Genomic DNA, 26,152 nt, shown 5'->3' with positions numbered 1-26,152 from the left:
CGACACCCCACCACCCTAGGGGGAATGGGCAAGCAGAATCGACCAACAAAACCATACTCCAAAACCTCAAAAAGAGGTTGACCGACGCCAAAGGAAAATGGAAGGAAATCCTACCCGAAGTCTTATGGGCATACCGTACGACATCAAAGTCCAGTATCTGGGCCACCCCATTCTCACTGGTTTATGGCACCGAAGCTCTGATACCGGTAGAAGTTGGAGAACCAAGTCTCAGGTTCCGATATGCAGCCAAGGAATCAAATGACGAGTCTATGAATATGAGCCTAGATCTATTAGATGAAAGGCATGAAGCAGCCCTTGTCCGGTTGGCCGCCCAAAAATAGCAAATCGAGAGATATTACAATTGAAGGGCCAACCTTCGACAATTTAATATTGGGGACTTAGTGTTAAGGAAGGTCATACTAAATACCCGGAACCAGAACGAAGGGAAGTTAGGACCAAACTAGGAAGGCCCTTATCAAATTATCAGAACGGTGAGCAACTACCAAACAACTGGAACATAGCTCACCTGAAGTGGTACTAAGATTAAGGTACGACCTCGTTTATTTCCTTTTGCATTCCAAACTAACACCTGCAGGCAATCATCAAAGTACGATACAATCTTTAGGCCTGAAAGCATGCGTTGCACTCTTTTTTCCTTGAACTAGTTTTGTCACAAATGGATTTTCCGGCAAGGTTTTTAATGAGGCAACAATAAATCGTGCTAACTTAGAATTAAAGGCCGATTATGAACCAGTATCTAAGATCACGATAATAGTATTCAAGTCCTCTCTACGATCGGCCCCGAGCATTGGGGGGCATTACCCTCGGATAATGACTTTAGCAAGGAAAGAAACTTTATGATTGAATGGTCTCGGCTCAATCGATAGGATTTACTGTAAGGGCCAAATAGTCAAATGAATCATGCCTGCACAGACTGCTCGAGCCCTAGCACAAAATTTGTACACATGTGTAGCTATTATGCACAAGAATAAAAAGAAGTTTCTACCTTGCGGATAAATATCTTGTCCCTTAAGAATTTCTCTTTTTTCTTTCCTCTTAAGGAATTTCCTACATTCGATCCAATAAAGGTATCGAGCCCAAAGGCCACCTTTATCCGGGTTCAAACAATCACTCCCAATCGGGGACTGCCATCCAAAAACAAACGGCTCGGGCTATCAGAGCCCGGGGGCACAAGACCTATTAGGCAGCGCCCAAACATTAAAAGCTACGGCCATCCCATTTCGGGGATTGTTATCTTAGGCAAGCCTGGATAACTCAAGGTGATAATCCCATTGGGCGAAACCCGAACTAAAAAGGCTACGGCCATTTTAAAATGACTCAGATACGTCCGTGACCCGTAATAAAAAACAAGGCCTTGAAAAATTTCTAAACCGCATTCTAAAGGCTACCCTCGGCAAACTATAATCTAAAAAATTATAAGTACCTTGGGGAAAAGTTCTGGTCACACCGAAACCCCATGATGCCTTAGGCAAAATAATGTCGAAAGGCAATGCCTGTTCGAACCTCCGAACATGACCTAACTAGTTCATGTTAAGGCATTTTGATCTTTGCAAATATAAATAATAAAGCAAAGCACACAACAAAACTCAGAGATTGTCGAAGGGAAAAACAAGCCTTATATTATATATATACAGTCTTTACAAGGCCAAATGGCCTTGACAAAAAGTACACAAGTACAAAAATACAAAAAATGTACAAGGCACTTAAATGGCCTGGTTTCCACCGGAGCCAGCCTCGTCGCCTGGGTATTCAGAGTCTTTTTCGCCCTCGGATCCGCTTTAACTCTCGGATCCTTCCTCGGGATAAGCCAACCTTTTGGCCTCGACCTCGAGCCCCTTAGCGCTCTCGATTTCACCGACAAGTTGAAACCTTGAGCATGAATCTCCTCGAGGACCTCCCTTCGGGATTGCCGCTTAGCATGCTCGACAAAATCTTTCATTTGGGCCTGGACCGCCTCAGCATCGGACTTATATTGGGCCACCATTTCGTCGGCATCGGCTTTAACAACAACGACCACCGACTTGGCCGATTCCATCTCCTTGACAAGATTTTCTCGATCAGAGACGACTATATTTAGCTGAGACTGGAGCTCCTCAACCCTTTTAACTTGCACCTCGGCCTTTTTTTGTCGCTGGAAGTTGGGCCTTAGCCGAAGCCAGCTGCGCCCGAGCAGTCTCTTTTTCCGAGGCCAGGTGGTCCATCCTGCCCCTCCATTCGTCGGTCTCGGCCTTGACAGCATCCATCTCAGCTCGCAGTTGATCGATCCAATCGATTTTTTATTGGACCTGCGAATTTTGACCATTATTCACCGATCCTAGCTCATCATCACTAAACTTAACTATTTTTACCTGCTTGACCAAATTGGCATGCTCCTTCCGAGCCACCTCCAGCTCAGCCCGGAGGCTCTTAACCTTCCCCTCACACTGATCGCTGAGAATTTTATAAGAATCTCTCTTCTCAGTGAGCCCTCGAACCTCGGCCTCAAGATGGTTTAGCTCATCCCGATATCAGAGAAAAGTCTCATGATGAAGTACTGAGGCTTGTAGACACAAAGACAAATATTAAGATTATCTACAAATTAGTCTAAGTATAAACTGAAATCATTAAGGGATATTTGAAGTTACCCGATTTAGCGTCTGTAGTGCTTCATTGAACAGACATGATGCGTCTACCTCATTCATCTTGTATTGGTTCTCCTCGGGCATCCTCAAGAATGGATATGACGATCGACCGCTTCCGGTCGGGATTCACACTCGGAGTAGGAAACCGGTTGACCAGCTTCGGGCTTGAAGAAGGCCCACTTGTTCCCAAAGATGAACTTTTCTTCGGCACATCCAAGTCACCCAACCCGGTGACGTCCTCCGTGGCGCTAGAATCCACGCCATCGAAAAAGCCGCGAAAGGGTTCGTCCACTCCGAGGACCCCCTCATTGAGAAGTTCCTTCACCGTTTGAGCCTCGTTGTACATGGACTCACTGAACGAAGGAGATTCGGTGATGTCGATCACACCGTGAGCTTACTTGGGGGGAGGGGGCGCCCACATCCCGAGGAGCTTTGGCCATGGCCTCCTCGTCGGCCTCCCTAACTTGAGGTAGAATAGGCCTCATCTTTCTCCGGTTCGGATGCCCATTGCCCTTCGAGTCGCGATGACATGCGTGCCATCAGATCGAAGGCTTCATCTTCTTCCTCGGATTCATCCCACAACTGATAGAGTGAATCCGAAGAAGGTGCTCGAGAGCTGGTACTTTCTTTAGGCTTGCGCACCGGCCTTCTCTTTGTTTTCTTCTTATCCGAGCTCGGAGAATTCAGAGCCCTCTTTCTTTTCTTCTTTTTGGCATGTATCAAAGCAGGGGATTCGACATGGAGGTTCTCTCCATCGGATGGAGGCCTCAGTGTGACATCCTTGGGTAAACCTGCAAAAAGAAGTAAAACAAGTGAGAAATTAATGGAGCAAAAAGGAACTCAAGTATTATTTACCCGTAAAAGGGATCTCACCATGGGAACGAGCGTCCCATCGACCCTTTGAAAGTTCGCGCCATGAGCGCTCGAAATAGGGCCTTTGTAGCACGATGCCCTCGACCTATTCCTTGAGTCGAGAAATTGCATTCGGGATCCAGGCAATAGCTGCACCACCACAAAACACAGATAAGAAAGAAGGAAAAAGCGATAAATTAAATTTTGGAATCAAAATTATATTTACGTGACATGTTCCACTTCTCAGGGAACAACATGTGCTCGACCGGGATCAAGTCTGAGGTCTTCACTCGGACGAAACGGCCCAGCCAACCTCGATCCCTCTCTTCAAGGATACTTGAGAATGGGGCTTTACTGGCTCGACTGGCGAGCTTGATCAGTCCCCCCTGGTAGAGTCGGGGACTGTATAAATGCATGAGGTGGTCGATAGTGAAAGGTCACCCTTCGATCTTGCTTACGAAAAAATGGAGGAGGATTACGATCCTCCAGAAAAAAGGGTGAATTTGACCAAGGGTTACCTCATATCTTTTGCAAAAGTCGATAATAACCGGCTCTAAGGGACCCATCGTGAAGGTATAGGTGTAAACACTTTAAAATCCCATAACGTGGGTGGTGATGGCTTCGTCAGGTTCGGGAACCACCGCATATTTGTCGACCCAGTTACAATTCTTTTTGACTTTGGAGAGAATATCCTCGGTAATCAAGCAGATGTACTCCGAGGCCTCCTCACACTGGCCTGGTACGGAGAAGGGCTTTTCGACCTTAAAATCAGCGTTGACAGGGCACCCCTCCGGGATGAACATTTTTAGAGGAGGTTTCGGTACTGGTTCCTCGACAACAGTATGCGAAACGGTCTCTTCGGTATCCGACCGTAAGGTAGAATGAGTTTCTTTTTGGGGAACAGTTTTTGAAGTCTTCGTCATTTGTTTGAAAATAAAGGGAAAAGGAGGAAGTTAAAAAAGTACACTTGATGGTTTGGGATGAAGACGAAAAGAAGTTCTTATAAAAAGATCTCAAATAACCGAATATAAATTCCTGAAAATATTAAGATTGCTAAGGTACGAGGGCAGAAGATTTGAATATAAAGTTTGAATGAGCAAATGAATGGGGTATTTATAGTATTTCAAACTACGGTTCACATCCAGGAGTGGCCGACCAGCAACTGACAAATATTTAATGCCATTAAGACTTGACTAACAAGACGTTTCAACTGTTTTATCATTTCTGTTGTGTGGTGTCGAAGAAAGAATCAGAAGCTTATGTCGTTTCTCGTCATCTACTCTCCGAAAAAATGAGGAGACTATTTGTATACGGTCGATACCGAGTTCGCCTAAGATATGAAAGGACAGGCTCCGAACATGACAATACAAGACTGAAGATCGGCCCCGAGTCATACTGGGATAGAACCCGGGTCAGGATACCTGCCTTCGAGAACTTTGAGTCCCGAGACCCCGTAGTTGAGCCGAACGAACTCAGAAAAAAATTGTTAGCATAACTAACGAAAGACCAAAATATCTGTAACGGGGCAGATGTTGCGGCGGGAATTTCGCGCGCGTATCGATGAGGAACCGACAATTAGCAAATTAAGAGATTTTTACCATTTATATAATTGTACTTAAAGTAGGACTCCTCTACTATATAAAAGGGGTCTGATAATTCATTGAAGACATTGTAACACGCATCTCAAAGCAATACATTATTATTATTTCTCTTTAAGCTTTTGTTCTCCTGAATCCTCACACCGATCGTAGCGTACCTTGCTCGAGGGTGATTAACCTTCCAATACTAAGACTGTTCAATTCGTGTGGTTTGTATTTACTTTATCATTATTTATTTCAATTGCAATCTAATTTATCGTTTTGTGTCAAGTTAGTCGACGTATCCTTAAAACGACTTACAAATTCAATTGTTATCTGATTTTGAGGGTAAACAACAAGCAAGCTGAATGTTGTTTTTGTTGAGGCAATCTTGCCTTGCCTTAGCCCCTGAATAATACGATAAGGATAGATCAAGAAGTTAAGCTTCCACATTTGTAGATTTTAATCCTGTACTCTAGTTATTCCCCGGGTTTTATGTATTTTTAATCAAGTAAACAAAGGGTGTGTTTAGTATTTCCAATTTTCTCATGTTTGGTTGGCTTAAGGACCCGTTTGGTCATAGATTTTGCCAATTTTTTTCCAAATATTTTTTGGCAAATATATGTTTGTTCATAAATTTTATTCATATTTTGGAAAATTTCCAAATCCCAAAATCCAAATGCCAAAACCAGCTCAAGAGCTGATTTTGGCCCAAAATATTACTGTTACATATTTTAAAAATTGTCCCAATCTTTTGAATTTTATAAAAGAGCCCACCATTTATTATTTTATAACAGTAATGCTTCGTCTACTCGGTCATCTGATAGTATATTATGTAGTTCATTATAAAAATGATAATTTTGTACCAAATTTATTTATGTTCAGGACTATGGTTTATGATAATGATAATGAATATTATTGATGAAGGTACGATTGGGTATTGTGATAGTTTTTAGAACTTGTGGGTATAAGTCGTGTTTCATGTTAAAAAAAAAAAGAAATATGTTTTGAAAACTGATGTCCAAACACATTTTCATCTTCGAACCAAACTTCACCCAAATCAATTTTTTCAAAACAAATTTGTCAATCTATGGCCAAACGCTAGCTAAATATTTTCCTAATCAACTTATTTTCCTCTAGTTGGAGGAAAATATTTTCCCTATCAAGATAAGGGAAAATATTTTTTAAAACTCTTTTTCAACCTTCCCCACCCTGTTCTCCATCCTCACCACCCCCTACACCTATCCCATCCCACCTCTAACCCACCCCACCCCACCACACCCACCAACTCTCCCTCAACCCTGCCCTATCCCTACCCTAAATAGAAATATTATTAAGAGTAATTTCTTTTTATGTTGTAGATAGAGTAATTTATTTTTTTCATTTTAACAAATATGGGTATTTTTTTTTCATGATATAAAAAAAGTATCTTGTTTCATTTCAGAAAAAAAGTATTTTCTGTTCATGATGTAAAAAGGGTACTTATTTTCTTTCATTTCAACAAAATGAGTATTTTCTTTTCATGATGTAGAAAAAGTATTTTCTTTCATTTTAACAAAATGAATAATTTTTCATGTTGTAGAAAGAGCAATTTCTTTTTCAAACAAAAAAAAGAGTATTTTTTCTTTTTAGTTATGTAGCAGAAATTTCAACGTTGTTTTTGAGTGAAAAAGTAAACCAACACATTAGTCCCTTTTGAGCTTGTGTGAATTTTTAAAAGAATAATTAAATTATTGAAGAAAATATAGTCTTGAAAACGTTGGGTATTTAGAGTAATTGTGGGGGGAGGAGGGGGAGGGGGGGGGGGGAAGTACAGGAAACATGAGGATTTGTGAGAAGGAAGGGGGAGAGAGTAAGGAAAGTAGCATAAAAAATTATTTTTCTAAAAAGTATTTTCTACTCTCTAAACAAACACTAGAAAATATTTTTCGGAAAAAGTTTTTTACTCAACAACCAAACATGAGAAAATAAGTGATAAAACTACTCATTTTACGGGAAAACATTTTTCGAGGAAAATATTTTACTTCGTACCAAACACACCCAAAGTGTTGTGTATACCTTAAAGATTAAAAAAAGACTACTAAAAGTAGCCAGTTTAATTTAGCAACGCAGAAATAAAAAAAAAATTCGTTCAGTTTACTTGTGTTATTTATTTTCAGGCTAAGTGCTATAGATTGATAGTATAAGACAATTTGTTCCAAACATTCTGAAAACACTTCAGGACCTGGGTGAGACTTCTATGGTATAAGATATTTTATAAAACTCATACTTTAGACACACAGATGAAAGGCAAGAAATAACAGATTACAAAAAAATGAAGTAAATAAAGTTATATGGACAATGGTAGATTTAGATCTATGCGTCGGAGAAAGTTCATGTATTTATAAATACAATTACTTTCAAGATTCAAGATTTGGTTGATGATTGCTTATGACATGACGTATTGTTGTCAACTTTACATATGTGTCTTTTTCGCGATCTAATCCAAGGCAGGAAATTGGTGTTTTGACAAGGATTGCGGACTACAAATATTACAAACAAAATCGACCTTAGAGCTAACCTATTATATATTACTCTCCAACAGGGATAAATGTTGTACATAATATATGCTACATGCAAGTGGGAACGCACTTTTTTTTTCCAATTGTTTGTATAGCTGAGTAAATCAAAAGGAATAATGCAGACATTTATACAGATTTTGCATGCATTGCTACAAAAATGTCGTAATTCAAGTTGTAATGAATTCCTATTAACTCTAAACATCTCATCTGCCTCTATTTCAATAGTCTAACAAAGTAAATGCAAGTCTTATAGAACAATCACTAGATCAATAATTCTACACGAAAGTGATCGTTGATTCTTCAAGTTTGAACATATCGAATGAGTGTCAAATGTGTTGATGAGCAGTAATATAATATTAGGCAATATTAGAAATGATCGCATTCAATATTAAGTTCAAATGTGAGGCATGTGGAAGATAGAATAAGGATATGCAGCTTGATATAATTAGGTCATTTAAGTAGATTTTTATTTTGTGCAAAAAAAAATCTCTATAATTATATTGAAAGTCATACAAAATGAACCATAAGCAAAACATCCACATTGACTAGTTAACTTTAAGATTTAGCCACATTAATACGGTTCGTTATGTCTGATAGATTTGTTAGGGCAATAAATATAAAACCCGTTTGGATTAGCTGATTGTAAATTGCTAATAAACTTGAATTGCTAAAAAGTATTTTTAAGTGTTGAAAATGAGTTTTTAAATAAGCATTTACGTGTTTGGATAGACGTGCTGAAACTAATAAAAAACAGTTGATGTGTTTGGTGAAAAAATGCTGATAAGTTGTTCTTTTATTAAAATGACTAAAATATTCTTAAAAACTTTACAAAATATTATAAATCAAAAAGTTTCTTTGTAAAGAAAAATATGAACAACGAATGTGGAATGAAACGAAAGTTAGAAAATTTATTTTGGGAAAAATATTTTGTAAATTAATAAATATTATTAGGGATAAAGTTGTAAAAGTCTTGGTCAAACAAAAAATAACCTCAATTTATGATTGATTTTAGCTTATAAGTACTTATGATGTTTACCAAAACGGATAATAAGCAAAAAGGTTAGAAACCCCTTTTTCTAAATCTAACTCCATTAGTTTAATATTATAGCATCGTGATTATGTAGCAGCGGTGTAAACTATGAGTAATACTATATCACATAAATTTATCATTGGCGAGTGTGGAGTGTAAGAGCGGGCAAAGAAAACGCATGTGTCTTAACCGCACCTCTACGTTTGGGACAAACACTGCATCTCCCTCTTCAGCCCCTTTAGTAGCTTCACTCTCAGTCACATTGCTTGATCTTGCTCACTTAGGCGCAATAAGCCCCTGCTACGGGGTAAATAAACATTACGAATTTAGAATTGTATTATTAGGGCAACGGATTCGAGAATCGAGACGATTCAACTAACCATTCCAGATCGAGCGGGCGAGCATTGATCGCATCTCGTTTTCTCTCTACCTCGCTTGCCTCAGATCTGTGCTTACGCCTCTCGAGTTTGTTCTATTTGTAAGGACTTTACTTCCATTTCTAATTCCTCACACCTGATTCGTCGTTTTCCCCCTGTTTCAGTTTTTCCTCTTATGCTCTCACTTAATTTTTTATTTCTCATTTTTATTCTTATTGTTTTTATTATACTTTACGTGCTGCAGATGCGCATTGTTATTATTGGTAGTATTGTTTTTTTCTTCTTCTGAATTATGTTTTGGCGTGACTCACATGCTTGCTCTAGCGATGAGTTATTTGTATCATTCATTTGTAGTTCATATGCAATGCTTTAATCTCTTTGCAGACTTTAAATTAAACGCCGTTGGCTGTATGTTTTTAGAATTTACTTATATGCTTACCTGTGTGGATTATATTCATTATTCAGCATTGGGAAAATGCTGATGGTTGATAACTGGACACTGCTAATTTCCGGCTTAGTGAGCTGCTTGATATCATTAGTTGTTTGAAATATATGCCGAGTTTCTAAGTTTCAGTTACAGAAAGCGAAAAAAAGAAAGATAAGTTTCAAGTTGAAGTTGAGCTTGCTACCAATTTTAGTTCGTAAATTTCTACATTTCATACTAATGTGCACCATGCTCTAGAATGACTGCAGCTATTATTCATTGAAGTTATATAAAAAAGCTGTATTATGTGTCTTAACTATTTTATTCATGCTGCTAACTGTTTTGTGCATACTAATAGACTCAATCTTTCTTAAACCCTGACTAGCCTGTATGCCATTATCTTGTATTATTTTGTCTCCAAATCTTCTTGAGGTAACTTGTTATATTGCATTTCATGGACCGACAAGTTGACATTGTTCATTTTACATCTGATCTTCTGTTCGTTCATATCTAACTAATGTTTGTTTCTGGACACACACACAGAGGCAGAGTCATATATAATGGTTGCATTTGCAGTCTTTTTTAGCAGTTATCATGGTTTTTCTTTTTCATGTCATACATGTGATGCCAGTAAAGTTTTGCTCTTCATCACAAAGTTATCCGTTTCTAGTGAAAGTCGATAAAATATCAACAATATTTGTTTGATTCCATGTTTATCTGATGAGAATGTTTTAATTGCCTTGTTAAAATGAGGTGTTCTTATAATATATTTTTTATTATAAAAAATGTTCCTTACTTTATCATTTATTTCCAGATTCTATCAAAACCTGCTACAATAACAGCATATTCAGAAACAGACTTGGCACATTATATATCATCTTCTAATGAATAAACAGCAGCTGAGCTGATGGTGTACCTCTTATCTGCAAAAATTATTGTGGACTTGAGTTTCTTGATCTTCAGATTGGAGAGCATCTGTTAGATTTTTAGCCAGATTGGAGAGCATCTGTTAGATTTTTAGCCAGATTGGAGGCCTGCTAGCCAAATCGCAAAGTGTCATAGAAGAAAAGATGAAGATCAGCAAACAACTTGTGTTGACGTATATATATCTCTTTGTCTATATAACACTTTCATCAGGAGTTATTTTGTATAACAAGGTATCTCGTTTTCTCTAGTGTCGTGTGACTTTCTTTCACTTCATTTGTTGTATGGATCACTGTTCGTTGGTTATAGTCTTACGCTCTAGATTTGCAACTCAATAGAATATGGTCAGAACTTAAAAGGGGACACTTTAGATTAAAACTGTGGTTCTGGCAACCTATGAGAAGGACAACCAAAAGTAACAAGCTGTTATCAATATTGTGCCTCTGGCTTCCAGAAGTAACTAAATTAAGTTTTCATGTTGTTAGCTTCTTCATTGAGGAAGAAAAGTATGGGAAGTTTTGATCAAGCCGGTGGTAATCCATGATCAACTTGTAAAATTAGCCTGAAAGGGCAGCCCGGTGCACTAAGCTCCCGCTATGCGCGGGGTCCGGGGAAGGACCGGACCACAAGGGTCTATTGTATGCAGCACTGAACGAAAATTGGAAAATAATTTCTTGCGTTCCATCCAAGCGCACCAAACAACATGAAGGAAGAGAAAATATTTTGGTGGGGAACCAACCATTGTGTGAGTAATAATCTAAGTGGCTGTTGATGTGAAAACCAATGATGTTGTCAGATGCTTGTACACAAAAAACACACACACACACACATATTATATTGTACATGTTTGGTCTATGGTCATTAAAAGATAGTCATTTACTTAAAATCATGGTTATTGAAGGTATTAAAAGAGCATGAAATAGATTCAAATCACATGGAACGAAAATGTCTAAAAAGCTGACAATCTCTTGGTGTTTCATGTAGATTTGACTAAAAAGAGAACACAATAGAAACAGAAGATCCATTGGACAATAACAGCTACTTAGTTGGTTTCAAGCTTAATCATATTGTACACTTACATTTGAAAAATGTTTGCTCGGAGTCTTTTTAGCTTGTTTAGAAATTTGTATGTGAGAAAATGTAGATAACTTTTAGTACTAAAGAGCTCCAAATTATTGAGTATTGGAATGAGACGTCCAAATGGAGCGACATGGAAAATGAGGTTTGATGTAGTTGTCCCCACTAGCTGGGTTTGAGACGTAGTACTAGTTGTTATTGTTAACATTAAAATATAGAGGATAGATTTCCCTCTAACCTTTAGTCTGTAGCATTTCCACCTAATTAATGATAGTTCCCTTTATCTTCTGTCATAAGATATTTGTTGCATCTCAAACTTTCGAAACTGTAGAAAGTTCGTCCATACATCAATGTTAAAATTGAATGCACTTAGATATTTATTCCTTTCTAAGTTTTCCTTTTTATTTTTTTCTCGTATTCTCGTTTTCCCTCCCTCCACCATTCACCCTTTAGCAGTTTCGTAGGTTTAGGTCCAATTATGTCTCCGCTTTCACTGAGTATGCTGCAGGGAAAGATTTTACTTGGGGGAAAAAGGAATGGACTAACATTTTGGAGCTTCAGTTTTTGGTAATTACTTGTTTGGAAGGAGGACATGGAAAGGGAGAAGTAGAAAAGATAGATGGTCTTTGGATAAGCCATGCTCCAGGATAAGCAACATGTTACTAACTGACACTTTCTCACTCTCATTGTGCTCTTGCTGTATGATGTTTTCATTTCCGCTCTGCACTAGTGCAACATCGTCTTAAGAAAAAGACACTAATTCTGCTCAGTATATTTTTCTGTATCATTCAGGTCTGATTCTTTATCTTGCCAGTGCTATCAGTAAGAGCTAATGATTCTTATTTTGGTTTCCTGGTTTCTGTTTTTGCAGTGGGTTCTTTCACCAAAATATTTCAATTTCCCATTACCAATTACACTTACAATGATTCATATGGGCTTTTCAGGCTTAGTAGCTTTCCTTCTTATCCGTGTCTTCAAGGTATGGTATTGTAATTGGTATTAACAGTCTCATCTTTCTTGCAACATTTTGCACTCTGCTCTTTGATGAAAACTTCTTGCTTACCTATTAGTTATTGACCTTGTTGTAAAAATGTTTTCTTTGTTTGTTGTTATGCATCATTCACGTTTCACCAGTCTCGATTTTTGTCATGGATTTTGAAGAGACTCATCACATGTTACTTTTCAGCCTTTATCACACTTCACAAAGGTTTTTTTGTGCTTTTGATGCGAACTTTTCCCGGGAGCTTACTTCTGAGAAAGCACTTGCTATTTAATGATTGATCATATTCTTTTAACCCCCCTGACGCCTGAGGAGAGGTTTTTGCGGTGATTCTGATGAACCACTTACAGAATTCCTCATGTTAGATCCCTCTGGGCGCATGGGGAGGGTTTGCAACGATAAATAAATTCATAAATTTATTCATGTTTTGGATATCTAACTTGGCATTTGGATGGCTTTAGCTTCACTCTTCGTCTACTCGAAGGGAAATTAGTTTATCGTGCGCGATTTTTCATTCCATTTGATGCATAAGACTAGGGCTCAGCTGATTTCCTTCCATTCATGTTTATTTTTTGTGCAGGTTGTATCGCCTGTCAAAATGACATTTGAAATGTAAGAATTTGCTCCTTTGCATCCACTTTGTCTTCAGATGTAATGCTGTCTTATTTCACTATTTATTACTGAATCTGCAGATATGCGACGTGTGTCATTCCCATTAGTGCTTTCTTTGCTTCAAGTCTTTGGTAAGATTCTACTTTGAGGAACTGAATGTCTTGTTTGCATTTGGTTAAAATGTCCACATGACAGGTGTTGTGCAATCTCATAAGTAAATGGGTCATTGATGGTTGGCTCAAACTGTGATAAATGGATTAGCTATGAATGCATATTGGTGATATATGAAAATTGACTGTTAACTTATTCCGGATATGTGATATCTACTTTTCATGCACTAACAACGAAGCCGTGTATACCCTTGAATCTAACCTAAAAGAGTACTTTTACTGTTTTACATGATATTATTTTCATCTGCTCTTATTTTAAAAGAAGGATGTGTTAGATTGGCATAAATTTTGCTCATTGGACCTATGTCCAACTAACCAGTCACCTTGTTGGAAGTCAATACTGGAAAGTGTAAAGAAAAAAGAACGTAGTCCTGCTTCTCTTGTTCTGTTTCTGATGATGCAGGAAACCTCGACCTTTTGGGTTATCTAGCTAATAGTGTTTAAACTGTCCTAAGCAATTTGGACGTTTCAGGTTAATGAACTAGTATTGAGCTGAATTGAGAATTTGTTTCAACCTTTTTGATAAGGAAGTATTTATTTTAACCTTGTATGTCACCTGTTACAATGGGTTTATTGATTGGTTTCAAGTATATAGCCAAATGCTTTTCCTCTATTTGACTTTTCTCTCATTGAATTAGTTGTGCTACAACAGAGGAAGACTTTTGGCCGGTTAGATTTCCTTGTTCTTCCTTGACACTTTACTTGTCTAGGAAAGCAGAGGTGGAATATAGTAAAGCTATGAGAACTGGGGCGATAAGAAAATCAGACATTTTTGTGCATCATTGCCAAATGAGTGAATTATTGTCTCATAGAATTAATTGATGTTTTCCACTGTTGTTTGCCAAAAGAATATTTCTTTGGGGAGAGTTTCACTGATTGTTTCAGTTACTGAGTTCCTATATGTTTCATTACTCACATGAATTGAAGTTCTAATAATTGTGTTTCTAAAAGCAGCATATGTTATTTTCTTGCAGGTTTGGGAACACAGCTTATCTGTTCATTTCTGTAGCCTTTATCCAGATGCTGAAAGCTCTAAGTATGCCTGGGTAACACTTTTTTAGTTGTCTGTCCCAATGTTTGCGAATGTACTAATTGGCTGTAGCTTTGTGTTGAAATGACAGTGCCAGTGGCCACCTTTGTCATGGCTGTTATTTGTGGAATTGACAAGTTAAGATGCGACATATTCATGAACATGGTGCTGGTCAGTGTTGGCGTTGTAGTATCCTCCTATGGAGAAATTCACTTCAATGTAGTTGGTACAGTGTATCAGGTCACTGGAATATTTGCTGAGGCTCTTAGGCTGGTCTTAACTCAAGTTCTGCTTCAGAAGAAGGGATTAACTCTCAATCCTATCACCAGCCTATATTACATAGCTCCTTGCAGGTATTCATCTTCTATCTCGTTCGTTGAGTTATTTGCTATCATGTTGTGCAGATGAATAGGTGATATCTTCTTAGAGAGAGAGATTATGACTGTATGACTGCACTGTAACCTCAAATCAGTCAATTTCTGATATTGAAAGAGGCACTTCCATATGACACTTCTATTAAAGCTGTTAGTTTCAAATTGCATGAGAGTATGTGCTTCCAAGTGTTATAGCTCAAGTTGGAAGGTGTAACCACATATTTCTTTCTTATGCATTTCTGACTCTAAAATATATACCTTTTCGAAAGCAATGACCTTTATATTTCTGTTAGCACGTTGTTATGTGTTTAGCTGTGTCCTGCATCTGGCATGACTGATTACTGTGTCCTCGCTGGTCTTATGGAGTCGAAAGAGGTAGAAATGATGCTAGAGAGATTGGTATTTGCTTGCAAGTTCTTTTAAAGTAAATTTGTTCTCTGTACATAGATAGACGCAATCCATAGTTATGTTTACCTCAGTTAGTGAGAGATCTATGACGAGGCAATTGCTGCTATGTGTCACCTGATAATAAGCAAGTATGAGAATGATCTCTGTATTTTATATGTCTGTCTTTATTCTGTTTTGGAGCCTCATGCAAGTGCTGTACTGTTTCTTCTAGTTACTTATGATTACATGTTTCAATATGCAGCTTTGTCTTTCTTTTTGTCCCGTGGTATCTTCTGGAGAAGCCTGAGATGGAAGTCTCACAAATTCAATTCAACTTCTGGATTTTCTTTTCAAATGCACTTTGTGCTCTTGCTCTGAATTTCTCAATTTTCTTAGTGATTGGTAGAACTGGTGCTGTAACCATCCGAGTTGCCGGTGTCTTGAAAGATTGGATACTTATTGCCCTCTCAACTCTAATTTTTCCAGAGTCGACAATAACCACTCTTAATATTACAGGCTATGCCATTGGTAAGCTTGGTTCCTTCTATTTATGGGAGCTTTATGCGATCAAACATCTTAATGAACTTTTTCTGTTTTCTATAGCATTATGCGGTGTTGTGATGTATAACTACTTGAAGATGAAGGACGTTCGAGCTGTTCAACTTCCTGTAGATAGTGTTACTGAACGAACAGCTAAGGTCTGATTTAATGACTTTCAAGTTTGAGTGTCAGACTTTGCACTGTCTCTTCTATTTAAGTTTTTGTTCTTTTTCTTCGTTCATCATTTTCTTGATGTTTTCAAAAAAAATTTAAATAAAAACTGCACAAAATATCACCAGCATATGATCCATGTTTTTGGTTCTTTGGAATCCTGGTTTGCAATATCAATTTCCAAATATAAAATTCATCCTAGCGTGTCTAGAGAAGGGTTTCGATATGAACAGAAAAAGGAATAAGGCAGGAGCTAGAGAATAAACACTTCATACGTAAACTAATAAAGTAATAATCAACAACAACAACAAACCCAGTAAATTTCCACAAGTGGGGTCTAGGGAGGGTAATGTGTACGCAGAACTACCCCCTACGGCCTACCCAAGGAGGGTAGAGAGGCTGTCTCCGATAGACCCTCGGCTAGAGAGCACATGAATGTAAACTAATAATCAACAGTTAACAAATACGTTCTATAAGCTTATAATTATATCTTCTGACAATTTTTTTCCTAGTCATTTTAAAACTTATTTTGAGCTTTCATGTTTATTAATTATGCATGTCTCCATCCGATGTGGAATTTTCTGTTTGCATGCAATTCTTTATTCTAGTTAAGATGGTTTTTATTGCAAGCAGTGCCAAAATATTTACTTTCTGCACCTTGCCTCTGATAGGAACTTAAAATGGAGAAGAAGTCATTCGATCTGTATGTGTCAGATGATATTGCTAAGAACGGTGGAGGAAAAGGTACAAGGAATGGTTCTCCGGATTCAACAGTGGATGAGGAAGCACCCTTTATTCCTTCAACTAGGGTCTCTCATCTTGGGCGAAGCCCACTTAGCAGCCACTCTGCATGAGAACCGTTAATCCTTTAAATGCCATCTTGAATTCATTTGTTAGAATCAGAGTATCAAGCAGATTGATGAGAGCGGGTCTTGTGCATACGCCCTCCACCATTTTGGTAAGAGTTGCATTTCTTTGCAAAGTACTACCTCCATTAACCTTGATATTAGTTATTTATTGTAATATTGTTTTAGGGTTTATGATGCTCAATGAAATATTGATTTTTTTAACCTCATATAATACTCTTCTCAATCCCACATAGGTAGAGATAGGCCTATGCGCAACATCCATTGTTGAGTTATTTGATTATGCCTTGGGAAAGAAAATGTTAGCCGTAAATTTTTAGCCGAAATTTTCATTGTGCCATGGAGCAACTTACTGGGACTTAGGTGTAGAACTTGACAGTACTTGAAGGCTCTTTGTATGGGTCTCTTACACTAAACTGAGTTATGTATCCAGTTGTTTTCTTTCTTTGTGGAGAAACTTAAGTAACTGCTAATGTGGGTTAACATGAAAGGTTCAATTTTATCTTGCTAGTCATATTATATTTATTTTTCTATCCGCTATAATTGCAACGGTTGGGACAAAATCCTCAGTGTCAAATGGACAGATATTCTGCTACTGGTTCTTTTGGCATATTTGGAAGTGCTGTTAGTACTGTCACCATGAACAAAGTAGATAGTTGGTATTGAAGTGTGAAGCAAATATTCCTTTGCATAACAATTAACAATGTTGTATGATGGTAGAGGCTACAATCGTGATAGATAGCTGAATAATTTTCACAAGGTTTTCAAACAAAATAAAGAATAACATATTAAGACATAATGGGCTAAAAAGTGGTAAAGCGGACTGGTCGGTAGGGAGATTAAAGTAGAAATGACACTAGGTAGCTGCCTGTAGTACCCCTATTTAAAATATATTCAGTTCTTAAAAACTATTTAATGTATTGCCAGGTTTTGGACCGAACCTCTTGTTGCTTTTGCTTTCTTAGACCTTCGGGTTTGAAGTTGGCTTTGCTAAAGGCTAACTTCAAACCTGGTTTGAACTTGAACTTCATTCTTAAGCTTTGGCAAAGCTCAATTTTAGACTCGTTGGTGGCTAAAGACTATTCGTGTACTTCACCTGAGATTAAACACGTCGCCTTAGGTGCGTTGTGTTGCACCTTCAAATGATGGATCAATATATACGTACTATAGTTATCTACTTTTAGATTGCCAGAAGATATAAGTACTTGCGAAAACGAGCAAAAGAAACAAAAAGAGGAGAAAATTGATCCAAATTTAGAATTATCGTGCGACATGGCAGTTTTCTAAGTGTTTGGTCTGTCGTTTAGTTTCTTCAAAAATTCCGTTTGTTATTGACTTTAAGTATATAGATCGATAAGAATTCAAGTGTAGAAATAGTCTGGTTACAGTTATGAAGTAATATAAAAGTGGTAAAAAGAAGAGATACTGTGCTAAACTTTGGAAAAATTGGATAGGCCACAGTAGTTAATCTAAAATCTTGAGATTTTACTGGTAATATAATATATTTCAAAGAGACTTGGTAATTCAGTTTTAATAGCAATGTACTCATCCCTATTTTTTAACGATGGAGGGATGGTAGTCCTAGTGCAATAATGTTAGAATTGTGTATTCAAAGTCAGACGTTAGTTTAAGAAAACAAAAACCGAAAATTTCGAGCCCACAAGTTTTCTGTGTGTCCTTAAGAAATTTAATCCCCTAACAGTTGCCTAAGGTTTCGAATTAATTCCTCCCAAGATAGAACAAAATAACTATTTTGTAATAGCGGCACTTCAAATCACAGAATTTCGGCGAACTCAAATAGCGGAGCAAATCAAACAAAATGCTTACGTTTTTGCTTTGAAAAACAATGTAGAATGCAGAATATAGAGGGGAGAGATTTTCAGATTCGGCAATGAAAAATGAGGCTGAGCCTCTCTATTTATAGCCAACAACATTGAGTCCCAACAGGTGCGAAGGTGCTTGTTCGTTTGAAGAGGTATCCATTCGACAGAAATTATTTGAATTTCTGTTAAACGGAATGGCTGGTCGCGAATTTGATTGTTGGAAAAAAATATTAGGAAAGGAAATATGAAATGACGGAAATGGTTACATGACAGAAATGGAAAATAAATCTGGTCCAAAAAATTATCAACAAATCCAAAGTCGAACCGAGTTGAGCGAGCGGCGACAACGACGACGCAAGGTTTGCTCTCTTCTCAACTCTCTAAGAGCGAGAAGAAGTGCTTCTATATAAGCACAAGGATTTTTCTCTTCCTATCCAACGAGTGATAAAGTTCCTTTGTAAGAGGGACTAATTTAAAATTTTATTTCCCTCCATTTCTTTTCCCATCATTTTTCATTTATTGGATCCATCACATGGCCCGTGTGAAAGAAGATGAAGCTTCCTTTTGGTTTTGTCAAACCAACCAATTTAAAAGTTCAATTTAGGAAACTAGCTTTTGAAGTGAATATTGATGTCATTGCATACATCAATATGAGCATTCATCAACTATAAATAGGTGCCTCTACCTTCATTTGTAATCACACCAAAACAAAGAGAAATAGAGTGATTTACAGAGTAAGAAGAAAAATACTCTGTGAGGAGAAATATAGAGAGTTTGAGCGGTATTGTAGTGAGGTGGAAAAATCAAAAGAGGGTTATTTCTTTTGAGTGTTTAGTGGTCTTGGAGTATTTTACTCGATACCACAAATAGTAAAATCCTCGTTATAGTGAAATGAGTTGCTCCTCTCGGGCCGTGGTTTTTCTCTTATTCAGAAGGGTTTTCCACGTAAAAATCTAGATGTCCTTATTTCTCTTATTATTACCGTTGGTTACAGTATTTTAGTAATCCGCATTTATTATAGTCGTATACCGTGAATATTATTTTTGTGAGGGTTAAATTTCCCAACATCATTCACACCTCTTTTAGTTTTAATTAATAAAACCCAACAAATAATTCTTAATCCACCATCACTCAAGATGCACACGACGAGATTTGCCAGATTAAACAATGTATTTCAAACAAGTGGCAATGTAAAATGAGAAGGCTAATATAATCAACTAGCACAACTATATATGTACATTGTTTCCATCAAATAGCACTGTCGTGTCAATTGGTTTTTTGGCTCATTACAAACTTGTTTTTAGTTTTATAACTCTACTTTTTTTTACACATGTGAGATTTATTTTTACACGTAAGAGATCTGTCTTGTACACATAAGAGATCTAAAAAAGTCATTTTTTTAAATTCAAAATTGTAAAGAGGCATTATGTACAAATAACACTACCGCCTTGTGATGACCCAAAATGTCATCTTTAAATTTAATAAATAATTCTGTGTTCTAAGGCCTTGAAAAGCACCATTTATCATTCTTCGACTTGCGTGCGCAGTCCGTAAAATTTTTCGGAAAGTTTTCATGTGAAAAATGAATTAAAATGTGAAATAGAGCTTTAAAACTCAACTGAGTTGACTTTGGTCAATATTTTTAGCAAACGGACCTGGATCAGTGTTTTGACAGTTCTGGTAGCTCCGTATCGTGATTTGGAACTTGGGCGTATGCCCAGAATTTAATTTGAAGGTCACTAGCTCAAGTTATGACCATTTAACGAAACTAGCAATTTAAAGGCTAAAGATTCCAAGTTTGACCACGAGGTTGACTTTTTGATATCGGAGCCGGAATCCGATTCTAAAAATTTGAACAGCTCCGTTATGTCATTTATGACTTGTGTGCCAAATTTGAAGTTATTCCGGATTCATTTAATATGTTTTGGCACGAGATTTGCAAATTGAAAAGTTTAAAACTCAAAGTTTGAATCAGGGTGTGAATTGTAATTTCAGCATTGTTTGACGTGATACGAGACCCCGAATAAGTCCGTATAATGTTATTGGATTTGTTGGTATATTCGTACGGGGGCCCGAGTACGCCGATAGTGAAACGGATTGAAATCGGATCAAGAATTGGACTTAAGCAAAATATGTATTTTTGCCTTCTGTTATAATCGCACCTGCGGATTTTTGACCGCATGTGCGAGCTCGCAGATGCGCCCGGGCATGGCTGGGCAAAAGTCCACAGGTGCGAAAATCTGCACGCACCCGCACATTTGCAGAAGCGGACAACTTCTCGCAGAAGCGTGTCCGCACATGCACGCTAATTACGCAGATGCGGACATTGGCTGGCAGCCCCTTTTCCGCAGATACGAGATTTTTCTCGCAGATGCGAGCTCGCATGTGCGAGCCCAGGGACTGCAGGTGCGAAAATGCTTGGGCAGTGTATATATCAAATAGTCCGATATTTTTACTCATTTTGGTCATTTTGAGCTTGGTTAAGGCGAATTTTTGGGCGATTTTCACGGGAAACGTTGGGATAAGTGTTCCTTATCCTATATTGATTATATTTCATGATTTCATACTCGTTTATATCATGAATCCGTGAATTTATGGAAGAAAAATCAGATTTTTTCTAAAATCTTTCAAAAACGAGAAATTTAGATTTGAAAGTCTATTTGATATCGGAATTGGACAATTTTTGTATGGTTGAACTCGTATTGGAACGGGTGTTCGGATTTCGCGAGTTTTTTCGACATTTGAGACGTGGGTCCCATTGTCGAGTATTTTATTGAATTTCAGGTTTTTATCCGAAAAATGTGTAAATTCATATGGGATTAATTCCTATGATTAGTATTGAATCTATTGAATTGTTTGTGAATAGATTTGAAACTTTCAGAGGCAAATTTAAAAGGAAAAGATGTGGTTGAATAATTAATTGGAATTTGCAAAGCGAGGTAAGTGTTGGGATTAACCTTGACTTGAGGGAATAGAACCCTTAAATTATTTGTTATGTGAATTGCATGTGAACGACGTATAGGCGAGGTGACGAGTGTCTATACGTCGTCAAATTAATTGTTTGCCTGCTTACTTGAAAAATCATAAATTATTTTTAATCATAAATTAATTATTATAATAATTGTTTCTCTCTTATTCTTTGTCAAAATATTAATTCTTGAATTCCTGCATTAATTGTTACATGCTATTTGAATTATGTGTTTTAATTGTTATTTGACATTTAGCATATTAAATATTAAACTGCCTATTTTCTCCCTGATTTCTATAATAAATTATTATTTGTCATTGTTTGTTTCATAATTAAATTCTAATTGTTGTATGCTTGTTGTCTTATGATTTTATATTAATTGTTGCGTTTATTGGGGAATTTCTTCAATAAAAATTGATTGAAATGAAAATATGGGAGGATCGGGTTGCACGCCGCAACAGACTTATTAAAAGTTAATATTGGAGAATCGGGTTGCACGGCGCAACAAACTTATTAAAAGTTAATATTGGAGGATTGGGTTGCACACCACAACATACTTATTAAAAGTTAATATTGGAGGATCGGGTTTGCATGCCGCAACAGACTTGTTAAAAGTTAATATTGGAGGATCGGGTTGCACGCCGCAACAGACTTATTAAAAGTCAATATTGGGGGATCGGATTGCACGCCGCAATAGACTTAATGAAAAGTCAATATTGGGGGGATCGGATTGCACGCCGCAACTGGCTTATTTAAAAGTCTATATATATACTTGATTGAAATAAATATATAACAGACTTATTTAAACGTCTCTATATATACTTGATTGAAATAAATATATGACAGACTTGATTAAAATGAATATATTGGAGGAGCGAGTTGCACGCCGCAACAGAACCGAAAGTGAATATATTGTGAGAGCGGGTTGCACGCTGCAACAGAATTGGTTGAAATAATAATGGATTATGACTGCTGGGTTGGCTTCAATTATTATAAATGAGTTACCTGATTTATTTCTATTATTTGTGGTTGTTATTAATACTGCGTACAGGTTAATGTAAGTGAACCGCCTTAGCCTCGTCACTACTTCGTCGAGGTTAGGCTCAGCACTTACCAATACATGGGGTCGGTTGTACTAATACTATACTCTGCACTTTCTTGTGCAGATTTTGGAGTTGGTCCCGGCGGCGTACCATAGACTTGCTCGGATTTCAGCTACTCGAAGGAGACTTGAGGTATAACTGCATGGCGTCCGCAGTTTTGAAGTCCCCGCCTATTTTACTTTAGTTGTGTGTTTATTTTCAGATAGCTTTACTTTATTCAGACCTTTATTTGTATTATTTTAGAAGCTCGTGAACTTGTGACACCAATTCTGGGATGGTATTTAGACACCGTTATTTTTATGAATTATTCACTATATTTCAAACTTTGCTTCCGCATTTGTTTCTTTGTTATTAATAAATTTAAAATTATTTTAAAAATAAATAATATTATTCTAACGTTGGCTTGCCTAGCAAGTGAAATATTAGGTGCCATCACGGTTCGAATGTGAAAATTTTGGGTCGTGACAAGCCTATTACTTAATCCCCACATTATTGTTTATTTTCGTATTATTTAAAGGCATATGAAATAAGCTTGTTCAGGCTATCAAAGAAAAACGTTTTATTGCTCCTTCCGAAAAAACTCGTATAAATGCCTCAACTACGAATTATAAGTCAGTGTAATTTATACTTGTCAGTGAGGTAAAATCTAAGATTTCTACCGTTTGGTTGGCAGGAAAAGAAGTTGAAGTATCAAAAAATTACCTTTTTGCTTTTTAGTTGTGGGAAATTTATAGACCACTTCTAATAGAAGGGCTTAGCTCCAAACTAAGTCCTGCTAAAATTGCATAATTGTGAGAGAAAATAGTTTCTTATTATTATTATAAACCTTTTTTTTTTCAGAATAATCCTTTTTTCTTTTTTGCTGCAAATTTACTGCCATTTTCTTTTAGTAAACATTTTTACCACCTTTCTCGGCATCCGCACAACAAAACTCGGCTCTTGACTATCCTTTAATCAAATTTTGGGTGGAAATTGGTCGTAATTCCTTTCCAACTGATATCATACGCTGAATAAACTTTAATTTATCTTAAATTTAGAATATTATATTCCAAACTTATGCTTAAGTGGGGCCTTGATGTTCAAAAAGTTATCTTGAGGACAACTTTACTTTTCAGTTGTAGGGTACCCCTTATTTAATGACAATGCAGCCTCAAATGCTCCACCACTCGAGTCTAATGTTACATTAAGTTGTGAATGTATGACCACCGTTCTAAATATGATTTATGGCCAAATATACTCATATACTTTCGAAAATAGTTTAAGAATAACTCTTATTATATTATTGGGTTATCTATACCCTTTCACTCTCATTATATTATTGGGTTATCTATACCCCTTCAGTCATACTTTGGAACAAATATACCCTTATTTTGGATGGAGTGCCACGTGGCAGCACCAGATGAAAACGATCCATTTTTTTTACCCGATCCATTTTAAAAAACCCACCACCCGACCCGTTTTAAAATTCAGTTTCTTTAAAGCATATATTTTGTAAAAACTGGAATTTATTTTTGTAAAAACTGAAAAAAAAGAATTTGCAAAATATATATTTTAAAGTTTTTTCAGTTTTTTTAAAGTATTTTTTTTATAAAAACTGAAAAAAAAAGACTCTCCTAAAGTAGTGGGCTACATATGCATTAGTTTTAAAAAATAAAAATATTTTGCAAAATCTTTTTTTTCTTTCAGTTTTTACAAAAATATACTTTAAAAAATTGAAAAAACTGAAAAATATATATATTTGTAATTTTTTTTTCCAGTTTTTACAAAATATATATTTTTCAGTTTTTACTTTAAAGCATTTTTAATTTAATTTTATTTTATAAAAACTGAAAAAATAAAAAAAAGAAATTTGCAAAATATATATTTTTCAGTTTTTTAAAGTATTTTTTTTGTAAAAACTGAAAAAAAAAGACTTTGCAAAATGTTTTTATTTTTTTTAAACTAATGCATGTGTAGTCCACTGCTTTAGGAGAGTCTTTTTTTCAGGTTTTACAATTTTTTTTTCAGTTTTTACAAAAATAATACTTTAAAAAAAATCGAAAAAACTTAAAAATATATATTTTGCAAATTCTTTTTTTTTTTTCCAGTTTTTACAAAATTTTTTTTCAGTTTTTACAAAATATATGCTTTAAAAAAGCTAAAAAAACTGAATTTTAAAATTGGTCGGGTGGTGGATTTTTTAAAACAGATCGGGTAAAAAAAAATGGGTCGTTTTTATATGGTGTTGCCACGTGACACTCCATCCAAAGTAAGAGTATATTTGTTCCAAAGTATGACGGAAAGGGTATAGATAACCCAATAGTATAAAGAAGATTATTCTTAGACCATTTCGAAAATAAATGAGTATATTTGGCCCTTTGCCTTTCTAAATATAGTAAAGTAGGACATTTCATAAAATTGAAACGATTTAGAGAAGATAAGCACGCCTTGCCCAAGGATTGACACGTGCAAATTGAGAAATGGTTCTAAGTTACTCCATTTAAATAATACAAGGTAATTGAAATAAAATCATCAATTCTCCTCCAATTTTTTTATTTGATTATTACCTAAGAATGTTGAGTTAGGTATGTTGAATGTATATAATTTAATTTCAATTGCAAAAATCAAGTGACATGGAAAGACTATTATATTGCAGTAAGAAAGCTACTAAAAATACAATTTCTATGTAAAATAAAAGATTGAAAGGTTGAGTAAAATTTGCATATGTACATATTCAACAGTTAATGATGGAAACACAATCTGATTGCAAGAGAATAGATTAAGATTACACGAATCAAAAGTGATACTGGTTTAACTAGTCTGACGGCGAAGCGAGAAATTCCGAAAGGGTGTTTATTGAAAAAAGCGAAAAACATTCTCTGACAAAGAGTGTTAATTATATATATTATGCACCTCTAAAATTTAGTATTTTATATATATATAATTTAATTTTTCAACACCACCCTTCGGATATCGTAACTTTGCCCTTACAGTCATGGTGTAAATTAAACAAATAGCGGTAAAAGAAAATATTAAAAGATTAATTTGAAAGAGCAAAAACGTTACATTAAGTTAGAAGACTTCAAATTAAAAAATAGTACGTAAAAATTATATTATAGTATAATATGGAGTTTGTCAAAACATTTTAAAATGGACAGAGTATAATACGCCCGGAAAAAAGTAAATATAAAATTATACTCTCTAGTCGATTTTTCCCTTTTTTTCTAGGGATGGGCATAAAATCCGAAAAACCTAAAAACCGGACCGGACCGAACCGAGTTAATTCGGTATTTCGATATCGGTTCTTCGGTTATCCGGTGTGAAATTTTTGGTTGTTCAGTACTTCGATACGGATCTCGATATTCAAGTTTTGATTTTTCGGTAAGTATTTCCTGTAACTATAAAAACTTGTTTAGCATTTTCCTTTAACCCAGCCTAACTAGACAAGGAAATTACCTTGTGCATATTCAGGATGATATACGATCCATCAATAAACTCCCCGTTGATGAATATTTATGGGAATGTGGGTCACTGATTGCAATATATTGTTATATATACAGAGATTATGAATCCTTGAGCAATAAGTTGCACCTTCTGAAACGTAACACTTGTCTTAGTGCAACTATTTTGGATTGAATACAGATCTCAAGTCTTAGTGCAACTAT

The 26,152-nt window shown here is 36.2% G+C and overlaps 1 protein-coding gene and 1 pseudogene across 3 annotated transcripts; both read left to right on the top strand.

The window, feature by feature from the left end:
* The first annotated feature begins 8,721 nt into the window (after positions 1–8,721).
* Positions 8,722–22,717, top strand: LOC104092885 (probable sugar phosphate/phosphate translocator At3g17430). Of its 3 annotated transcripts, none has more exons than XR_011414073.1 (11): positions 8,722–9,140; positions 10,278–10,620; positions 12,336–12,443; positions 13,045–13,076; positions 13,157–13,207; positions 14,221–14,282; positions 14,368–14,629; positions 15,300–15,565; positions 15,641–15,735; positions 16,420–16,706; positions 22,572–22,717. XR_011414073.1 is itself a non-coding variant. In XM_070195731.1 (11 exons), the coding sequence occupies exons 3-11, from the start codon at positions 10,534–10,536 to the stop codon at positions 16,600–16,602; spliced, it is 1,146 nt and encodes a 381-aa protein (XP_070051832.1). In that variant the 5' UTR covers positions 8,722–9,140; positions 10,278–10,431; positions 10,467–10,533; the 3' UTR covers positions 16,603–17,116. The 3 variants fall into 3 exon arrangements, 2 of the variants coding, with proteins under 2 accessions (XP_070051832.1, XP_009596870.1); XM_070195731.1 differs by lacking the exon at positions 22,572–22,717 and having other exon boundaries at positions 10,278–10,431; positions 10,467–10,620; positions 16,420–17,116; XM_009598575.4 differs by lacking the exon at positions 22,572–22,717 and having other exon boundaries at positions 16,420–17,116.
* Positions 22,718–24,867: 2,150 nt separating this feature from the next.
* LOC117276025 (U6 spliceosomal RNA) lies at positions 24,868–24,982 on the top strand (annotated as a pseudogene).
* The last annotated feature ends 1,170 nt before the right edge of the window (positions 24,983–26,152 follow it).

Source organism: Nicotiana tomentosiformis, chromosome 2, assembly GCF_000390325.3.
Source record: "Nicotiana tomentosiformis chromosome 2, ASM39032v3, whole genome shotgun sequence".
NCBI lineage: Eukaryota > Viridiplantae > Streptophyta > Magnoliopsida > Solanales > Solanaceae > Nicotiana > Nicotiana tomentosiformis.
Note: the sequence above shows the minus strand (reverse complement) of the source record. Positions and strands in the feature narration are given on the sequence as shown.

Coding starts and splice junctions, on each gene's coding strand:
- LOC104092885 (XM_070195731.1), top strand. CDS start 10,534: ATGAAGATCAGCAAACAACTTGTGTTGACGTATATATATCTCTTTGTC. Junction 13,077..13,156: donor GTCAAAATGACATTTGAAAT/GTAAGAATTTGC, acceptor CTGAATCTGCAG/ATATGCGACGTGTGTCATTC. Junction 15,736..16,419: donor TTACTGAACGAACAGCTAAG/GTCTGATTTAAT, acceptor TGCCTCTGATAG/GAACTTAAAATGGAGAAGAA.